The 14,782-nt window shown below is 45.3% G+C and overlaps 1 protein-coding gene across 1 annotated transcript in view; it reads left to right on the top strand.

The window, feature by feature from the left end:
* The window catches only part of SHISA8 (shisa family member 8), a 41,307-nt gene extending 27,092 nt beyond the window's left edge, over window positions 1–14,215 (top strand). Inside the window, exons 2-4 of the mRNA XM_060245356.1 lie at window positions 3,833–3,960; window positions 8,456–8,605; window positions 12,931–14,215. Coding sequence (XP_060101339.1) covers window positions 3,833–3,960; window positions 8,456–8,605; window positions 12,931–13,304 — 652 coding nt within the window. The 3' untranslated portion in view covers window positions 13,305–14,215. The remainder of the gene's footprint in view (window positions 1–3,832; window positions 3,961–8,455; window positions 8,606–12,930) is intronic.
* The last annotated feature ends 567 nt before the right edge of the window (window positions 14,216–14,782 follow it).

A 14,782-nucleotide genomic window follows, 5' to 3' on the forward strand; every position in this document is an offset into this window, starting at 1 on the left:
AGGAACCACAGCAAGGTATGATGCCAGAGAGTCCACCTTTGAAAGCTGTCATTTTCTCCAGGGGAACTGATCTCTGTCACCTGGAGATCAGTTATAATTCCAAGAAATCTCCAGGCTGCACTTGAAGGTTGGTGACAATTTAAAAGACAACATTCTCACATTAGGAGACAGGAGGGGATAGTGAGGGGGTTATGTCCTCTCCTTCTCTCTGTATGCACAAGTTGTGGGCTTTTTGAAGGCAAAGTTACAGGTCACTTCAATGAAATGTGAGCTCCCAAACACATGTTCGCCATGATGATGATGTCCTTAATCAAAAGCCTGGTGGAACATCTATGCCAGGGGTGGGGAAGCCTTTTTCTGCCAAGGGCCATATGGATATTTATAACATCATTCACTGGCCATAAAAAATTATCAACTTAAAAACAGTGCTCCACCGACAAAGAACGATTCAGGCCGGCAAAAGTAATGCAAATAATTGTTTTTCTATTTGAAGTCATGTGGGGAGAGCCTAATCTGGCACACACACACACCTGGCCTGCCGCCCGAGACAAATGCATAGTTCCAGGGCTTTTTTGTAGAAAAAGTCCAGCAGGAACTCAGTAGTATATCAGACCACATCCCCTAATATTAGCATATTAGGTCACACACTCATTAGCATATTAAGCCACACCATCTGGGATAATCAAGTGCAAACTGAACTGTGACAGTCTTTTCCAGGCCCTGCAGCAATTCTGGCTGGCCAGCCAGTCCCCAGGGAGGCTGCCACATAGTACATCTGAGCCCTGTGATCCCTGCCTGGCCCTGGGGAGGCTGCTGCACAGTGCAGCTGTGCCCCACGATCCTCGCTGGCCAGCCAGGCCCTAGGGAGGCTGCCACATGGCTCGGTTCGGTCCAGCAATCCCTGAGGGCCACACCAAGTGACCTCAAGGGCCATATACAGCCCTCAGGACAGAGGTTCCCCACCCCTGATCTATGCCTTACAGGCCCTGTGGACAGGGACAGCACTAGGATGCGCTGCCATGCCCACCACCCCAGCCAAGGCAACCCCCGCCCCCTGGCAATGTACGCCTCCTGCCCCCAGCCATCCCCACCAGGCAACCAGCCAGCTTTGCTGCCTTATCAGCTGCCACTGGAGCTCCCATCTCGGAGTGGCGTGGTGCGACCAGGTGGCAGGCATTGTGATCTGGATGCACACCTCTGCTTCCACCTTTGCTGCCTCCTGTGCAATTTTAAAAATGTGATCGACGGAGCCCTTATTAGCAAGCAGGAAGGACAACAGGCAACCACCCACAGTCACTTAATGGATACGCTGGCCCTGCCTGCGGAATTGTAAAAGGTCCCCAAGGCCCTGATGTCATCTGGCAGAGTGTTCGATCAGGTTAGGGCCAGGAGCAAAAAAGACCTGGCCCTCATCAAGGACATCTGGACCTCTCTAGGGCTGGGAATCACCAGCAAGCTGTATAAATGTAGAGTGGGATGGGGGTCACACAGCCTTCTCCTGCCCGGAAATAAAGCCAACTAGGAGAATTAGCAACCCAAGCCTCACTGAGAATAACTGAGCAACCAGGCCAGAACATCTTAGGGCAAAATTTGAGGGCAAGGGAAAAGTTAAGCAATCTTCCACCTCTTTGATTCTCATCCCTTGAACTTCTCCCTCTCCCTGCCCCAGGTATTCATATTATAAGGCGGACTCAGGGTGCAGAGTCTCATTTTTGTGTCCTAATGTACAGTTCCACGCACAATAGGTCAGGAGAAATAGAAATGTAGATTTATACCAGTCTGTGCACATGCCTGCCCGTTCATGTTGGTGGATAGTCTGGAAGCTAATATAGCTATGACTGTGTTTATTTTCTGATTCCACCTAAGCACTGAACTGAGAACTAACTGTAGAATCTTCCTATGTGTGATGTTGTCCTCTTGCTAGACTGCAGATCTGCAGGCAAGACATAAACAGTGATGATGAGACTCTCAGTTGATTCCTTACCTCAGCCAACATGTGCAAGTTATTGAGAGCTAGCAAACCAATATTCCACCTCTTGAATCCATCAACACACACATAGGCTTAGTGAGCAATCCATACATTCATATGAGCAAAAGCTTATGCCTCCTTAGGAAGACCCCACAGGTACAGCTTCATCCAAATTGACCTTTAACAGGAGCAGGAAATTGTGGGTCAACAAACATCAAATAGTATGGTTGAAAGCTCAACCCACTGCCATTAAAAAAAAAAAAGTAGTAGACATCATTGAAGGTTCTGATTTTTAGGACTGTTTCACTCACCATAACAACTTGTGTTAGGGAAAGCAGCAATGCAAGGCTGGCAATGTCCATTTCCCTCAGGAATCATACTCCAAGAAGCTGACACCATTCATTTGGCACTCCCTGAGTTTGCTTCTGTGTTTACTGATACGAAGACCAAGCTATCTGCTATAACTAAACCCTGGAACAGCACTGTTGGTGCAGCAAATGTCTTGGCCAAGGAGCTCTTATGAATGGAGAGGGCTCTTTGCCCTTTAAATGCAGACCAGATGTTTCTTACATGAAAATATTTGACATTCTATGCTAATTGGATCAAAGTAATTGTGATGACGGGTAGGAAAATCCAAGAATGGTTGGACTTAGGTTGGATCACTTTACTCTGTCCCACCCCCTCAGCCAGCGCAGTATTCCCCATGATCTTCACAATGTTATACATTCCCATTTTAACACTTGGCTATTCTGCAACTAACCTTTCTTTAATTTTTAACAGAAAGAGAAAGCGACTGCTTTGTTTTTGGTGTCACCAGTTAAAGCAGCAGGCTGGCCAAGGCCTCTGCCTGAAAGATTGTGCACTTCTGCAGATCACAGAATTCAGTACTAATACTGACTGGCTCAGCGCAAGGCAGCTGCTGCCTACTTAGTGTTCTGCTACATTCGTCCTGAGGATGCCTTCACAAAAGGGATGGTAGCCTCTTAACCACTGGGCAGTTCAAAGGAGTTGCTGTTCAAAAGGTATCCTGGGCTTAGACAATTTAGGTCATCATTATGACTTGTTGAGCCAAGAATGTCTGACTAAAAAATGTAAATGAGCTGCACAGTATTGTAAAAAGCAGCCCCACACACAACACATGGCAGTAATCCAGAAGGCAGATGAAAACTACGTCAGTGTCACACATCTGTAGTATCACAGCCCAGCTGGCCAACAAGAACACACTTGAAACCAGAATGTGATTATCATATAGGAACATATGAGAAATCTAAGCATTTCATTGCTATGTTAAACTTTGTCGGATAGTCCTAAAAGTTGTAAATTGAAAAGAAGTGGCATGATATCCTGTCCCCACGCTGTCAATGTGGACCAACTTTCCCCCTCCCTCTAGAAATATAATTGTCACTTGAAGTTCTGTTAAAATCTATTTGCCAGTTTTGCCCAAGAAACAAATCCAGCTCAAGGCAAAAATCTGAAGATCCTGTCTTTGCCTGCCAGACGTTAATGTTAGTGTCACAACTGCATGGGCTGTGAGACAAGGAGTTATAACATAAGGCTTCAGTGTTTATCACAGGCATATCCAATAAATGCCCCTGGAAAACCTGCTATGCCATTCCATTGATTCTGATGAGCATGAAAAAATCCCATTTGCTTAGCAGCAAGACACTGTTGTCTGAGTACTAAGAAAGTCATCTGAGCACTTCCTCGAGTCCACATAACAAATGAACAGCATCTGCACATGTGTTTTAACCTGAATGTCTAGAAATGTAAGCAGATACAGTAAAGAAAGTGACCACATTAATAGAAGACAGCTGTCATCCCTTGCCAAGGTGTTGTTTAATTGTCCTCCGTATCTTTTTCTAGAACACTCACCGATCTGCTGAAGCAGCCAAGTCATGGTGCATCTGATCTCTTGCCTGATGGCCACATTGGCAGTGTGCAGGTCCAGATTGGTGATGGGCTTTCTCGGGGATCTCCCAGGAATAGCAAAGGTGAGCCTCACTTCCCTCTGTGCTGCAGACAATAGACTCAGTCTTGGAGGCAATTCATAACTCACTTACTGGAGTAATGTTATTTGGCTACTTAATGGCTGCCCACCATCCACTCTCTAAGGGTTGCCAACCTCTGGGTGGCAACTGAAGATCTCCTGCTGTTATCATTGATCTCCAGAAAACTGAGGGGGGAAATGGCTGATTTGGAGGGTGGGCTGTACGGACGCAGCTGAGGTTCCCATCCCAAGTAAATGAGAGCATCTGAAATAACCGCTAGGGGCAGACTGGTATTTTCGGAGAGGTGTCAATAGCAGTGATGCCAGCTCCCAACTCACAGAGAGCTCCTGCAGCTGTAATAGCTTTGTACTGGCCTGGACAAGGGCTTGGCAGCAAAGAAAGGGATGAAAAAATGCTGCACATGCTGAAGATTGCACAGGGGTGGGGGGAGGTATTAATAAATGCTAATGAAGCAAGTAAGCAGCTTTTCCCTCTTTTGCCATTCTTGTCAATGAGTACTTTTTCAGGTAAATTGGAATATTTTTAAATATGTTTAAAATAAAACATATTTAAATTGCTATATTTTCCTACATCTTTTCCATTTTTGCAGCAGTTGAGCAGGAGGTTCTGGGACTTCCATGCAGAGATGCAGCAAGTCATGTTGATGAGTGACCTCTGGCAAGGTCAGACTGTGACCATAATATCAGCGTAGCAGTGGGAAGGGCAGATTACACCCACATACACAGAATCTGACTCCAACCCTTTTACGTCCAAAACTTCCACCCTGCCAGTCAACAGGGGGGTGGGCAAGGGGCCATCTCTGCTCTGGTTCATCTTTTGCAGGATGGGGATGGGGGGGGGGGAGAGACAGAGAGGGATCTGCAGCTGCTTCTCCCATTTCCTTTGTGCTGTGACTCAGTTCTGCCTTGGGCAGAGAGAGTCCATGCTATCTCCTCCTCTCTTGTTTGCCCACAAAGCCACTTGTCCCACTTTACATACAGATTCTCTCTCCTCTCTCCCTCCCCTCCATCACCTTTAAATATTGTTTCACATAAGTGAGAGCTGGTGAGTGTCACTTGCCCCTGGCCCTGGCAAATGAAATCCAAGCTGTAAGCACATGACAGCTTGTGCCGCTGTTATTATTATTTACTTCTAATACGCAGTACCCTGAACTCCTAATTGGGACTGGGAGATCTTATTGTGTGCGTTTTGCAAAGACACAAGCCTTGGCTCTAGAGCGTCTACTGCAAGATTGACAGAAGGGGGCAGGGGAGAGCTAAACAAGTGAGCAAACCAATACAGTCAGCTGCTTGCATTTGTAAGGCTGGCTGCTATTTCCATATCTGGGTACACATCCTTTATTTCCCTCCCCTGCCAGAACACTACAGCGTTCTATTAAGAGCAAACCCACATCCAGGTCCAGAGAAGTTTTCAAAAACAGCGCTTCATAACTTTGGTAAGGCACTAGTTTCTTAGGCATGCTTTCCTCCTCTTTTATAACTGCAATGTGAAGTTTCTATGTGGATAGGCTACCGAAATGCGTCTGTCTGTCCTTCCCACCATGTGGTCACACAGATGCTCAGGACAGATCACAAAACAAAAATAAAAAGAACAGCAATAAAGCTAAAGAGTCACCCATCATTAACAGCTTCATCTTGTCTAGATTAGGCTTTATTTTACCCAACTGTCTATCACTATCCTCAAGTACCAGCTAAGGACTTCTGCCTCAGCTGATTCCCATGAAACTAGCATATAGTCTCAGGCTGCTTCCACACAATTTTTTTCTCCACCTTGATTGCCAAACTGGAGTGCCTTTTTTAAGGCTTTCAAAACATCATGATGTAATTGGCTGATTTCCAGGTTTTCCCCATCTTCAGTACACTGTTTTCCAAACTTGCTCTACTTTGATCTTTCTGGCAAGAATGTTGTTCAAGTGCATTTATACACCACTGGGAAGGAATGGTATATATTTTCTGAGAAGATCCTGCCCATATCAGTGCCATTTTCTTGCTATCAGTGGTTCACAGGTGCCACTTTCCCAGCATTTCCCCCCTACCATACCACCAACGAGCTTATTAAGGACTTTTTCAGGACTTAAGAAAACCCTAATTGCTATAGCACTATAACCATCTATTGCCATGTCTCCTCTGAATCTTTATAGAACTGTTATAGCACTATATTGCATGTCTGAAGAATAAAAAAGGTGTAAGCAGCTGCCACAGCAGCCATATAGCCACACCTCTAGAGTTGCTGATGAGCAGGTGTGAAGGGAAAAGTCAGGAAAAAGATGAAAGTGTGCAGAAAGCTTTTGTGTGTGGAAGCTCATGGCCAATGTGCATGACTCTGCATTTGCAGTAGCTATGAAAGCAGTGCAAAGAATCCTCATCATCTGGAAGCAGCTTAAGTCTTTACATATTCTTTTCCAGCAGCTTCATGTAGATCTTGAAAAGAACAGGGGTCACAAATGAAGTTTATAGAGCCCACAGGATGAGTCTCATGTTAGAGGGCAGCAACCACCAGCTCAGTATTGGGGGTCGGGGCACTTTTTCTTTTGAGCAGTCTGGTTCCAAGATGGTGGTGGCAGCAGCACCCTCATATTATCCCATGCAATGGCCATGTACTGGTCTGATGCAGGGGGGATATAGATGTAATTAATGGCTTTCCATAAACCACTGTTATCTTACAGTTGTCCCATTCTGACCAGTTCAAAGCACTCTGTATGAACAATTAGGCTTTGGTATTTCACTTAGCATATGATACATTTTGAAATTCTAATTTTTATTTTATTGCTAACTGTGGGCATGGTCTTTGTAGGAAAGAGCTTACGCTTCATCACATACATAAAGAAATGGTGGATTACAGGAATGGAAATGCTGGGGATGAGCTTGGATAAGGATTTGCAAGAGAAGGCAAGTGGCAAAGACTGGTGGAGATCCTAATCAACACATGCCAAAACCACACTTTAGCCTACACACATACACAACTCAGTATCTTCTCTGTTGGGAGGGACACCACAATGATCCAAGCCATCATGCAGTGCTAGGAACAGTGTTGCTCAAGGGCCTGCCTTTCCCAGCCAGCAATGCCTCTAGTCTCTCTTCCCTCACACACTGAGCACAACAGCACAAGCCTGGTGCTCAGTTTGTCCCTTCACAGAGGACAGATGCAAGGTCAGCTTCAGGAACTGGTCCTAAAGACATGCTTTTGCTACTGAACTCAATCAGATTCAACCATTTTGTATTCTGTGCCACCAGCAGTAGTAGTCTAAGGTGGAATGCAGGGTTTTCATAACAATTAAAAAGAATTTGTCCTCTCCAAATGTCTGTGCCACCTGCATATGTGATGTTCCATCTCTTGCCAACCCTACCTTGCCACAGTTTATCCTTCTGTGACTTTCAGCATGCTACCAGTAACCTTGGATACTTGGGAGTTTCTCCTCATCCTCCATTCCCTCTGCTCACCAGTTGTTTTTAATGTGGCACTGCTTGCTGACCCTACTCCCAACAGTAATATTGCAGTTTTAAAACTTACCATGATAGATGGTAAATGATAAATAAACATATATATGTCCTTATTAGGGAAAGCAGACTACTTGTTTTTATCATATAGAACAACGTTTGAGTCCAGTGGCACCTTTAAGACCAACAAAGTTTTCTTCAAGGCATGAGCTTTTGTGTGCATGCATACTTCCTCAGATATCACCTTAAATAAAACTTAAAAGTGCCACTGGACTCAAACTTTGTTCTGCTGCTTCAGACCAACACAGCTGCCCACCTGGATCTGGTTTTATCATGGTGGGACTCAGCTTCTTTGACAGTGACCAAGATATGGGTGCAAGATAGAACCACTGCTCTAAGCTAACCCTTGAACCAAATTTGTCAAGGGAAGGGGCATATATTTTAATGGATCCAGGCTTTAGTCAGAAAAAACTTGCCTGTAACTGTTGCTCCTTGAGAGTCTTCCTTGCAGGCACACACTGGGAAGCACAGGTGCCTTGAAGATAGAGTAACCACTGCAGAGAGCCTAAGAAGTGTGGCTGATGTTTTTTTTCTAGAAGAAAAACATATCTCCTATTTAGAAACCACTAAGATCCAAACCCAATGAATATCTCTTAATAAATACAACCAACTAATCATAAAAGACAAAACATCTCTGTTGTCAATCATAGGATGAAATCAATCATGTTTCAACATAGATCTCTTCAAAAGTAGAGAAAGTTGCATTGTGATCATTTGGTATATTGGTTAGGCAGTGATGTTGAAACACATTCTGACTGACTGTAGGAGTGTTCCAGATGCTATGATTCTTTTGGGATATTTTGCCATATTTTATTTGGGTTTGATCTTATTGGTTTCTAAATAGCAAGGTAGCTTTTCTTTCAATATTTTTGTTTCCTTTACCTTTTTTTTCTCCTTTGTGGGATTGGTTGCCAGTTTAAAATTCCCCCTTCTTTCTATGCCTTCTTAAAACATCTCCTGCATCCTCTTTATGCTTTCAGACAAGAATCATCTGAACAATGCTGTGGTTAATCCTGCCACTGCCCCACAGATTGGACTGCCACATCCACACAACAACTGGTTGCAAATGGCCAGCACCATGCCGCACAAGGCACCTGACTATGCCAAATACGCAACTCTCAAGGCTGTAGGTAGGTGCCACAGGACTGTGCTCTTGGACTGCTCCAAAGGCTTGCTTCCCTCCATATTCTCTGCTCCCCTCCCCATCCTCTCCCACACACCCCATTCTGGCACATTGTTGCTAACATCCCACTTTGCTGAGCAGCAGGCATAATGATTTCACGAATCCCACTGGGGTAAGGATGAGGTGGGTAGGAAATGGGATAGCACTGATTATAGGAAGGTGGGGGGACCCAGCCAGAAGGGCTGCACATGCAGCAGTTTGGGAAGGAATAAGGCACAGACGGAGGGCACTGTAGTTCTCTTCCCACAGGGTGTTGAATACAGAACTGTTTATAAAAATAACTTTTGCATTGATGTTGCCCTTTAAAACATATTAATCACCCTTTGACACACTATGGGAGTGAATTTTTCCATGGCTGTTTCAAAGATAATTACATTTTGAATGTAAAAGAATTAAATTGAGAGACAGTTTGGTGTCATGGCTAAGAGCAGTGGACTCTAATCTGGATAACTAGGTTTCATTCTCCAGTCCTCCAAATAAAGCCAGCTAAGTGACCTTGGGTAAGTCACAGCTCTCCCAGAGCGCTTTCAGCCTCACCTACCCACCTACTTCACAGGGTGTCTGTTGTGAGGAGAGAAAGGTGATTGTAAGCTACTCCTCTGGGTAGTGAAGGGTGGGGTATAAAACCAATTCTTCTTCTTAAATCCAGGGCTTTTTTCATAGAAAAAGCCCAGCAGGAACTCATTTGCATATTAGGCCACACACCCTGATGTCACCATTGTTTCACACAAGGATTTTTGTAGAAAAAGCCCAGCAGGAGCTCATTTGTATATTAGGTCTCACCCGCTGATGCCAAGCCAGCTGGAATTGCATTCCTGTGTGTTCCTGCTGAAAAAAGCCCTGCTTAAATCACAGATTGCCAGCACAGCTGGCTATGGTGTCTGTGGAAAGAAGCCCATATCTGGCTAATGGTCATCAAGAGGGGTATACATTTAAAGCAACCTTAAAGGTTTTTAAAAAATCTTTTTGCTACCTGTGAAGGTTTTCTGTTATGTCACAAGGCAATATTTTCATTATAGTTTTCCCCACCCCAGCCTTGTGCAGATCAGCAAAAGAACACAAGGAGACCCTTGTTGGATCACACCAGTGGCTCATCTAGTCCAGCATCCTGTCTCACACAGTGGCCATTAGCCAACTATTTATTTATTTTAGTATATTTCTATTCCGCCTATTCCCCGTAGGTCTCAGGGTGGAGTACAACATACGACAAAACAATAAAATACAATAAAAACATTTTAAAAACAGCCAGCTCAACAGCACTCAGAGAAATTTATTGTATCACATATTGCCCAGCCTGGCCATCTCACATAATGATATCTCATAGAGATGGCAGATGTTAATCCATTCTGTAACACAGATGACACTACCGATAGGGGGGGGCACCCAGATCAAGAATAGATGCCCGCAGCCTCAACTAAAGGCCTGGTGGAACAGCTCTGTTTTACAGGCCCTACAGAAGGCTAATAAGCCAGGTAGGGCCTGGATCTCTGTAGGGAGCTGATTCCACCAGGTTGGGGCCAGGACCGAAAAAAGTCCTGGCCCTAATTGAGGCAAGGCGGGCGTCTCTTGGGTTGGGGAAGGCCAACAGATGATGGGAGGCCAAATGTAATGGCCTCCTGGGCATACATGGAAGGAGATGGTCCCACAGGTATGTTGGTCCCCGGCTGCATAAGGCTTTAAATGTTAGAACCAAAACCTTGAAGCAGATTCGGTACTCAATGGGCAGCCAGTGCAGGCTGCGGAGCACTGGCCAAATGCCCACCCTAAAGGTGGTGCAGTCAGCGAGTGAGCCGCCTCATTCTGCACCTGCTGCAGTTTCCGGATCAGTCTCAAGGGTAAGCCAGCATACAGCAAGTTACAGTAGTCTAGTCTGGAAGTAACCATTGCATGGATCACTGTAGCCAGGTCCTGGGGGGATAGATATGGTGCTAGCTGCCTGTTCTGCCGAAGATAACAAAAGGCAAACCTGGCAACCATTGTGATCTGGGCCTCCATGGAAAGGGAGGCATTCAAGGTCACTCCCAAGCTCTTCACCTGTTGGGCTGGCACCAATGTGGCACCGTCCAAAGCTGGGAGCTGGATGCCCATACCCACCCCACCTCGACTCAGATACAGGACCTCCATCTTAGCTGGATTCAGCTTCAGCCAGCTCTGTTGTAACCACCCAGCCATGGCTCCCAATGCCTCGGACAACTGGTCAGGGGTGGCGACAGGCCAGCCACTCATCAACAGATAGAGCTGGGTGTCATCAGCATACTGGTGGCAACCCAGCCCAAAACCTCGGGCAATCTGGGTAAGGGGGCGCATATAGATGTTAAATAATATTGGTGAGAGAATGGCTCCCTGTGGCACTCCACATACAAGTGGATGCCGCAAGGAAGTCTGCTCACCAAGCACCACCCTTTGTCCCCGTCCCCAGAGAAAGGAGGAAAACCATTGTAAGGACACCCCCCGAACTCTGGCGACAGTGAGGCAGTGGGTCATAAGGTTGTAATCTGCTGCTGACAGATCAAGAAGTATCAGCAGCGCTGACCCACCTTGATCCAAGTGCCATCTTAGGTCAAATGTGAGAGCGACTAGGACAGTCTACGTCCCATGGCCTAGGCAAAAAGCCAGACTGGAATGGATCCAAGGCGGATGTCTCATCCAGGAAAACCTGTAACTGCTCCGCCACCGCTTTCTCAACTACCTTACCCAGAAACATAAATTTGAAACTGAGCGGTAGTTGGCCAAGACCCCAGGGTCTAATGACTAGCAACACGGCATAGAGGCTGAGGCCTTCCCTGATATTGCCTCTGGTATTGAGGTTTATTGACTCTGAATGTGGAGATTCTTTCTAGTAGCCACTAATGGAACTGTCCTCCATGAATTTGCCTAAGTCCCTCTTAAAACCATTTATACTTGCAGCCATCACGACATCCACTGGTAGCAAATTTCACATTTTAATAATTCACTGTGTAAAGAAATATGTACACAGAAGATGAAGGGTGGGGATGCCGCTGCTGGCCCTGCTTTCCTGTTCACTGCTCTTGAGCTCTTTGCATTCAGTGTCTCATCCACATTGAGGTCCACTCACATACATCTCCACATGGAAAGAGCTCAGAACATGCAAGTTGTGCCCTGGAAAAAATGAAGGCAGGGCCCAATAAAAGCAATTATATAAGCAATTTTGGCAATCATCCTTTATTGGGCATCTTTGACATAATTGAGAAAATTAAGTGCCCAGTTAGCAGGTAGGATGGAAAGAATTACTGCTTGAGTTTCGTTATGCATAGTAGCAGCAGCTAAAATGAGGATGAAATTTGCTCAAAGCAGTAGCAGCTAATTCTACACATTTTTTTCTGGTGTGAATAACGAGCATGCTTTATTTGTATGTATTTTTGCATTTAAATTGTATGATACCCTCCTCTGATCAGATTAGCTTTCTGCTACCTATGTGCACAGGATGAAGTATCTACTTGTTAGTAGCCTTTAACCCTCACAAAAAAAGACCCTTTATCTGGAGCTGACACCTCACTTTAGACACAGACAGGGAGAAGCTGTGTGGCTTAACCATCTGGGCACACCCTTCCCCTATTTACTATTAAATAAATAGTAAACAGCCGCCCTGAGCCTGCTTTGGTGGGGAGGGCAGGATATAAATAGAAATAAATAAATAACAATAAATAAATAAATATTAAGTGACCAGAGTTTAGCTAAAAGGTGGCAATCATTATTTCATTCATTCTTGTTAGTGCACAAGAGTATGAAAGAAATTTACAGGATAAGTCTGGAACACAGAATTGCAGCCTAACCCTACTTTCAAAGGAGTCAGCTCCTCTGAAAGAATTTGGGACTAATTACTGAATAAATGTACTTAGAATCTGACTAAGGGTGCAGTTCTACTAGCCTTTGCTATTGGGAGAAGCATAACAGGATTGTTATGGGAACATGATGATATACTGAGGCTGGTGTCAAAGTATTGTTATAATTCAGCTTCTAACAGGTTACAAAAGAGTAATGCTAAGCAGCAGGGCTTTTTTTCTGACAGAGCCTACAGGAGCGGAGTTCCACCTGGGCTGGCCAGAGCTCCAACTGGCCTGACCCATCATGAGGCAGCCACGTCCTCCCAAGGCCAGGCGGTGTGGCCTAATATGCAAATGAGCTCCTGCTGGGCTTTTTCTATTAAAAAAGCACTGCTAAGCAGTACTATTGGGACAAGTGTTGAAGGAACCCAAAGAGAGAAAGCCTGTTGTGACTTCATTTTCTGCTGTTTCACATATTTCCTTCTAGAAAGTGCTCCTGAAGAATTCTACAAGCACTTCCCCATGGTGGACATGTCACCATCAGGCACTCTGTCCTTCCCTCCATTGACACTACGACAGAAAGACATCCCGCCTCTCCAAGACGGCTGTGCGATGATTGGCTTGGCAACACCAGGGCACAAGGCCAAAGTGATGAAAACCAATGCCCACACTCTCGCAGGCAGCCCAGCCTTCACAAATGGCTGGGAGCACAGCCATCCTGACCATCGGCGACAGGCCTACACCACCAAGCGTCAGTTCAGCGTTGAGAAGCTGCCCGAGGTATTCGGCCAGACACCTACTCACTACGGCCAGCAACAACGATCCTTTCCCACCAACAGCAAGACTGAGGTCACTGTCTAGCTGCTTTTTGTTCTTGTATTTGCCCCATTACTTTGAAATATTCTAGCAGCCTGGGAGGTGGGGACGTTCTTGTCAAGCTAGAAGACCTGTTGTTGACATATCAGAGTCATTTCCCGCTGGCACCACTAGGTTTTATGAGGGAGCAAGGGAAAGCCCAAAGGAAGAAGAGCGGCCAGCAGTGCTACTGAGCCATCCGTGGCTCCTGCCAGAACTTTTCCATTTGGTGCGGCCCCCTGTTTTCTGTGTTCTGACAGAACTTGGTCAGCATGCATGGTGAAACCAGCATGCATGTTGCTCTGTGATTTGATGCACGACCGTTTCTTGTTCACCTCTTCATTACATCCCATATGCACACCAAAATGGTCAGTGTCAACCAGAAACCTAAGGGACCCCCAGTGTTGCAATAAAAGGGGAAATAAATATGCTTCTGCCCTGCCAGGAACGAAGACTAGCAGAGTTGAGACACAGGACAGGACAAACTCTTGCAATAATTAACCAACCACTACATTGTGTTTGCACATTTGCCCAGTATTACATTCCTTCTTTACTGTGCTTAAGTACATGCAAAAAAAAGGCAACGGGAGAGGGGAATAACCTGACACTCAGAGTAGAACCACAGTGTACAACAGAGAGCTGTCAAGGGCTGGAAGAAAACTTTAACACAGTTTCCTTCATTCTTTGCTTGATTCTTGTCCTTCTCTTGCAGACTTTCTGGTTTAAGGCCCATTTGTTATTGTCTCTTCTTGCATATAAATCTTCTGTGCCGCTGGCATGTTTGTCTTCCACTGGTCACTGAGCATTGAGAAAATGTTTGAGCATTGTTCCATAGGGATACTTCCTCCAAGTGTGAGAAGGCTTGGCATGAAGACACTGGAGCCAAAGGCCTGGCATGAAGACACTGGAGCACTGCCTTGAATTGTTGGTGAGGAGAGAGGGGAGAGAATATGAATTGGATTTGTTACCTACTCCATGGAGGCTTCTTGTAAAAAACTTGAGCTACAAACTGAAAAGTCAGTTTAATACAGAATTGGTCTAATATCAAAGAATCAAATGTGTGTGAGGGAGAGAGAGCGAGAGAGAGAGAAAACAAATCAGCAAAAGGGAAAGAGGTGCACGTGCTCTTCATTAGAAGCTTGCTGTTAATCTGTCACAAAGTCTACCTTGTGAAGCTTTGTCCAAAAGGAACTAGGCACTGAGAGCCAGCATGGTGTAGTGGTTAAGAGTGATCAGGTTTGATTCCCCACTCCTCCATATGAAGCCTACTGGTGACCTTAGGCCAGTCACAGTTCTGTCAGAACTCTCTCAGCCCCATCTACCTCATGAAGTGCCTGTTGTGGAGAGATGAAGGGAAAGGGGATTGTAAGCTGCTTTGAGACTCCTTAAGATAGAGAAAAGCGGGGTATAAATATTGGGTTACATGTTAAAAAATCAATTGCCTTGGAAGCACAGAATCTTTATGCAATATCCATGATCCTCCA

Source organism: Heteronotia binoei, chromosome 8 (genome assembly GCF_032191835.1).
Source record: "Heteronotia binoei isolate CCM8104 ecotype False Entrance Well chromosome 8, APGP_CSIRO_Hbin_v1, whole genome shotgun sequence".
Classification (NCBI taxonomy): domain Eukaryota; kingdom Metazoa; phylum Chordata; class Lepidosauria; order Squamata; family Gekkonidae; genus Heteronotia; species Heteronotia binoei.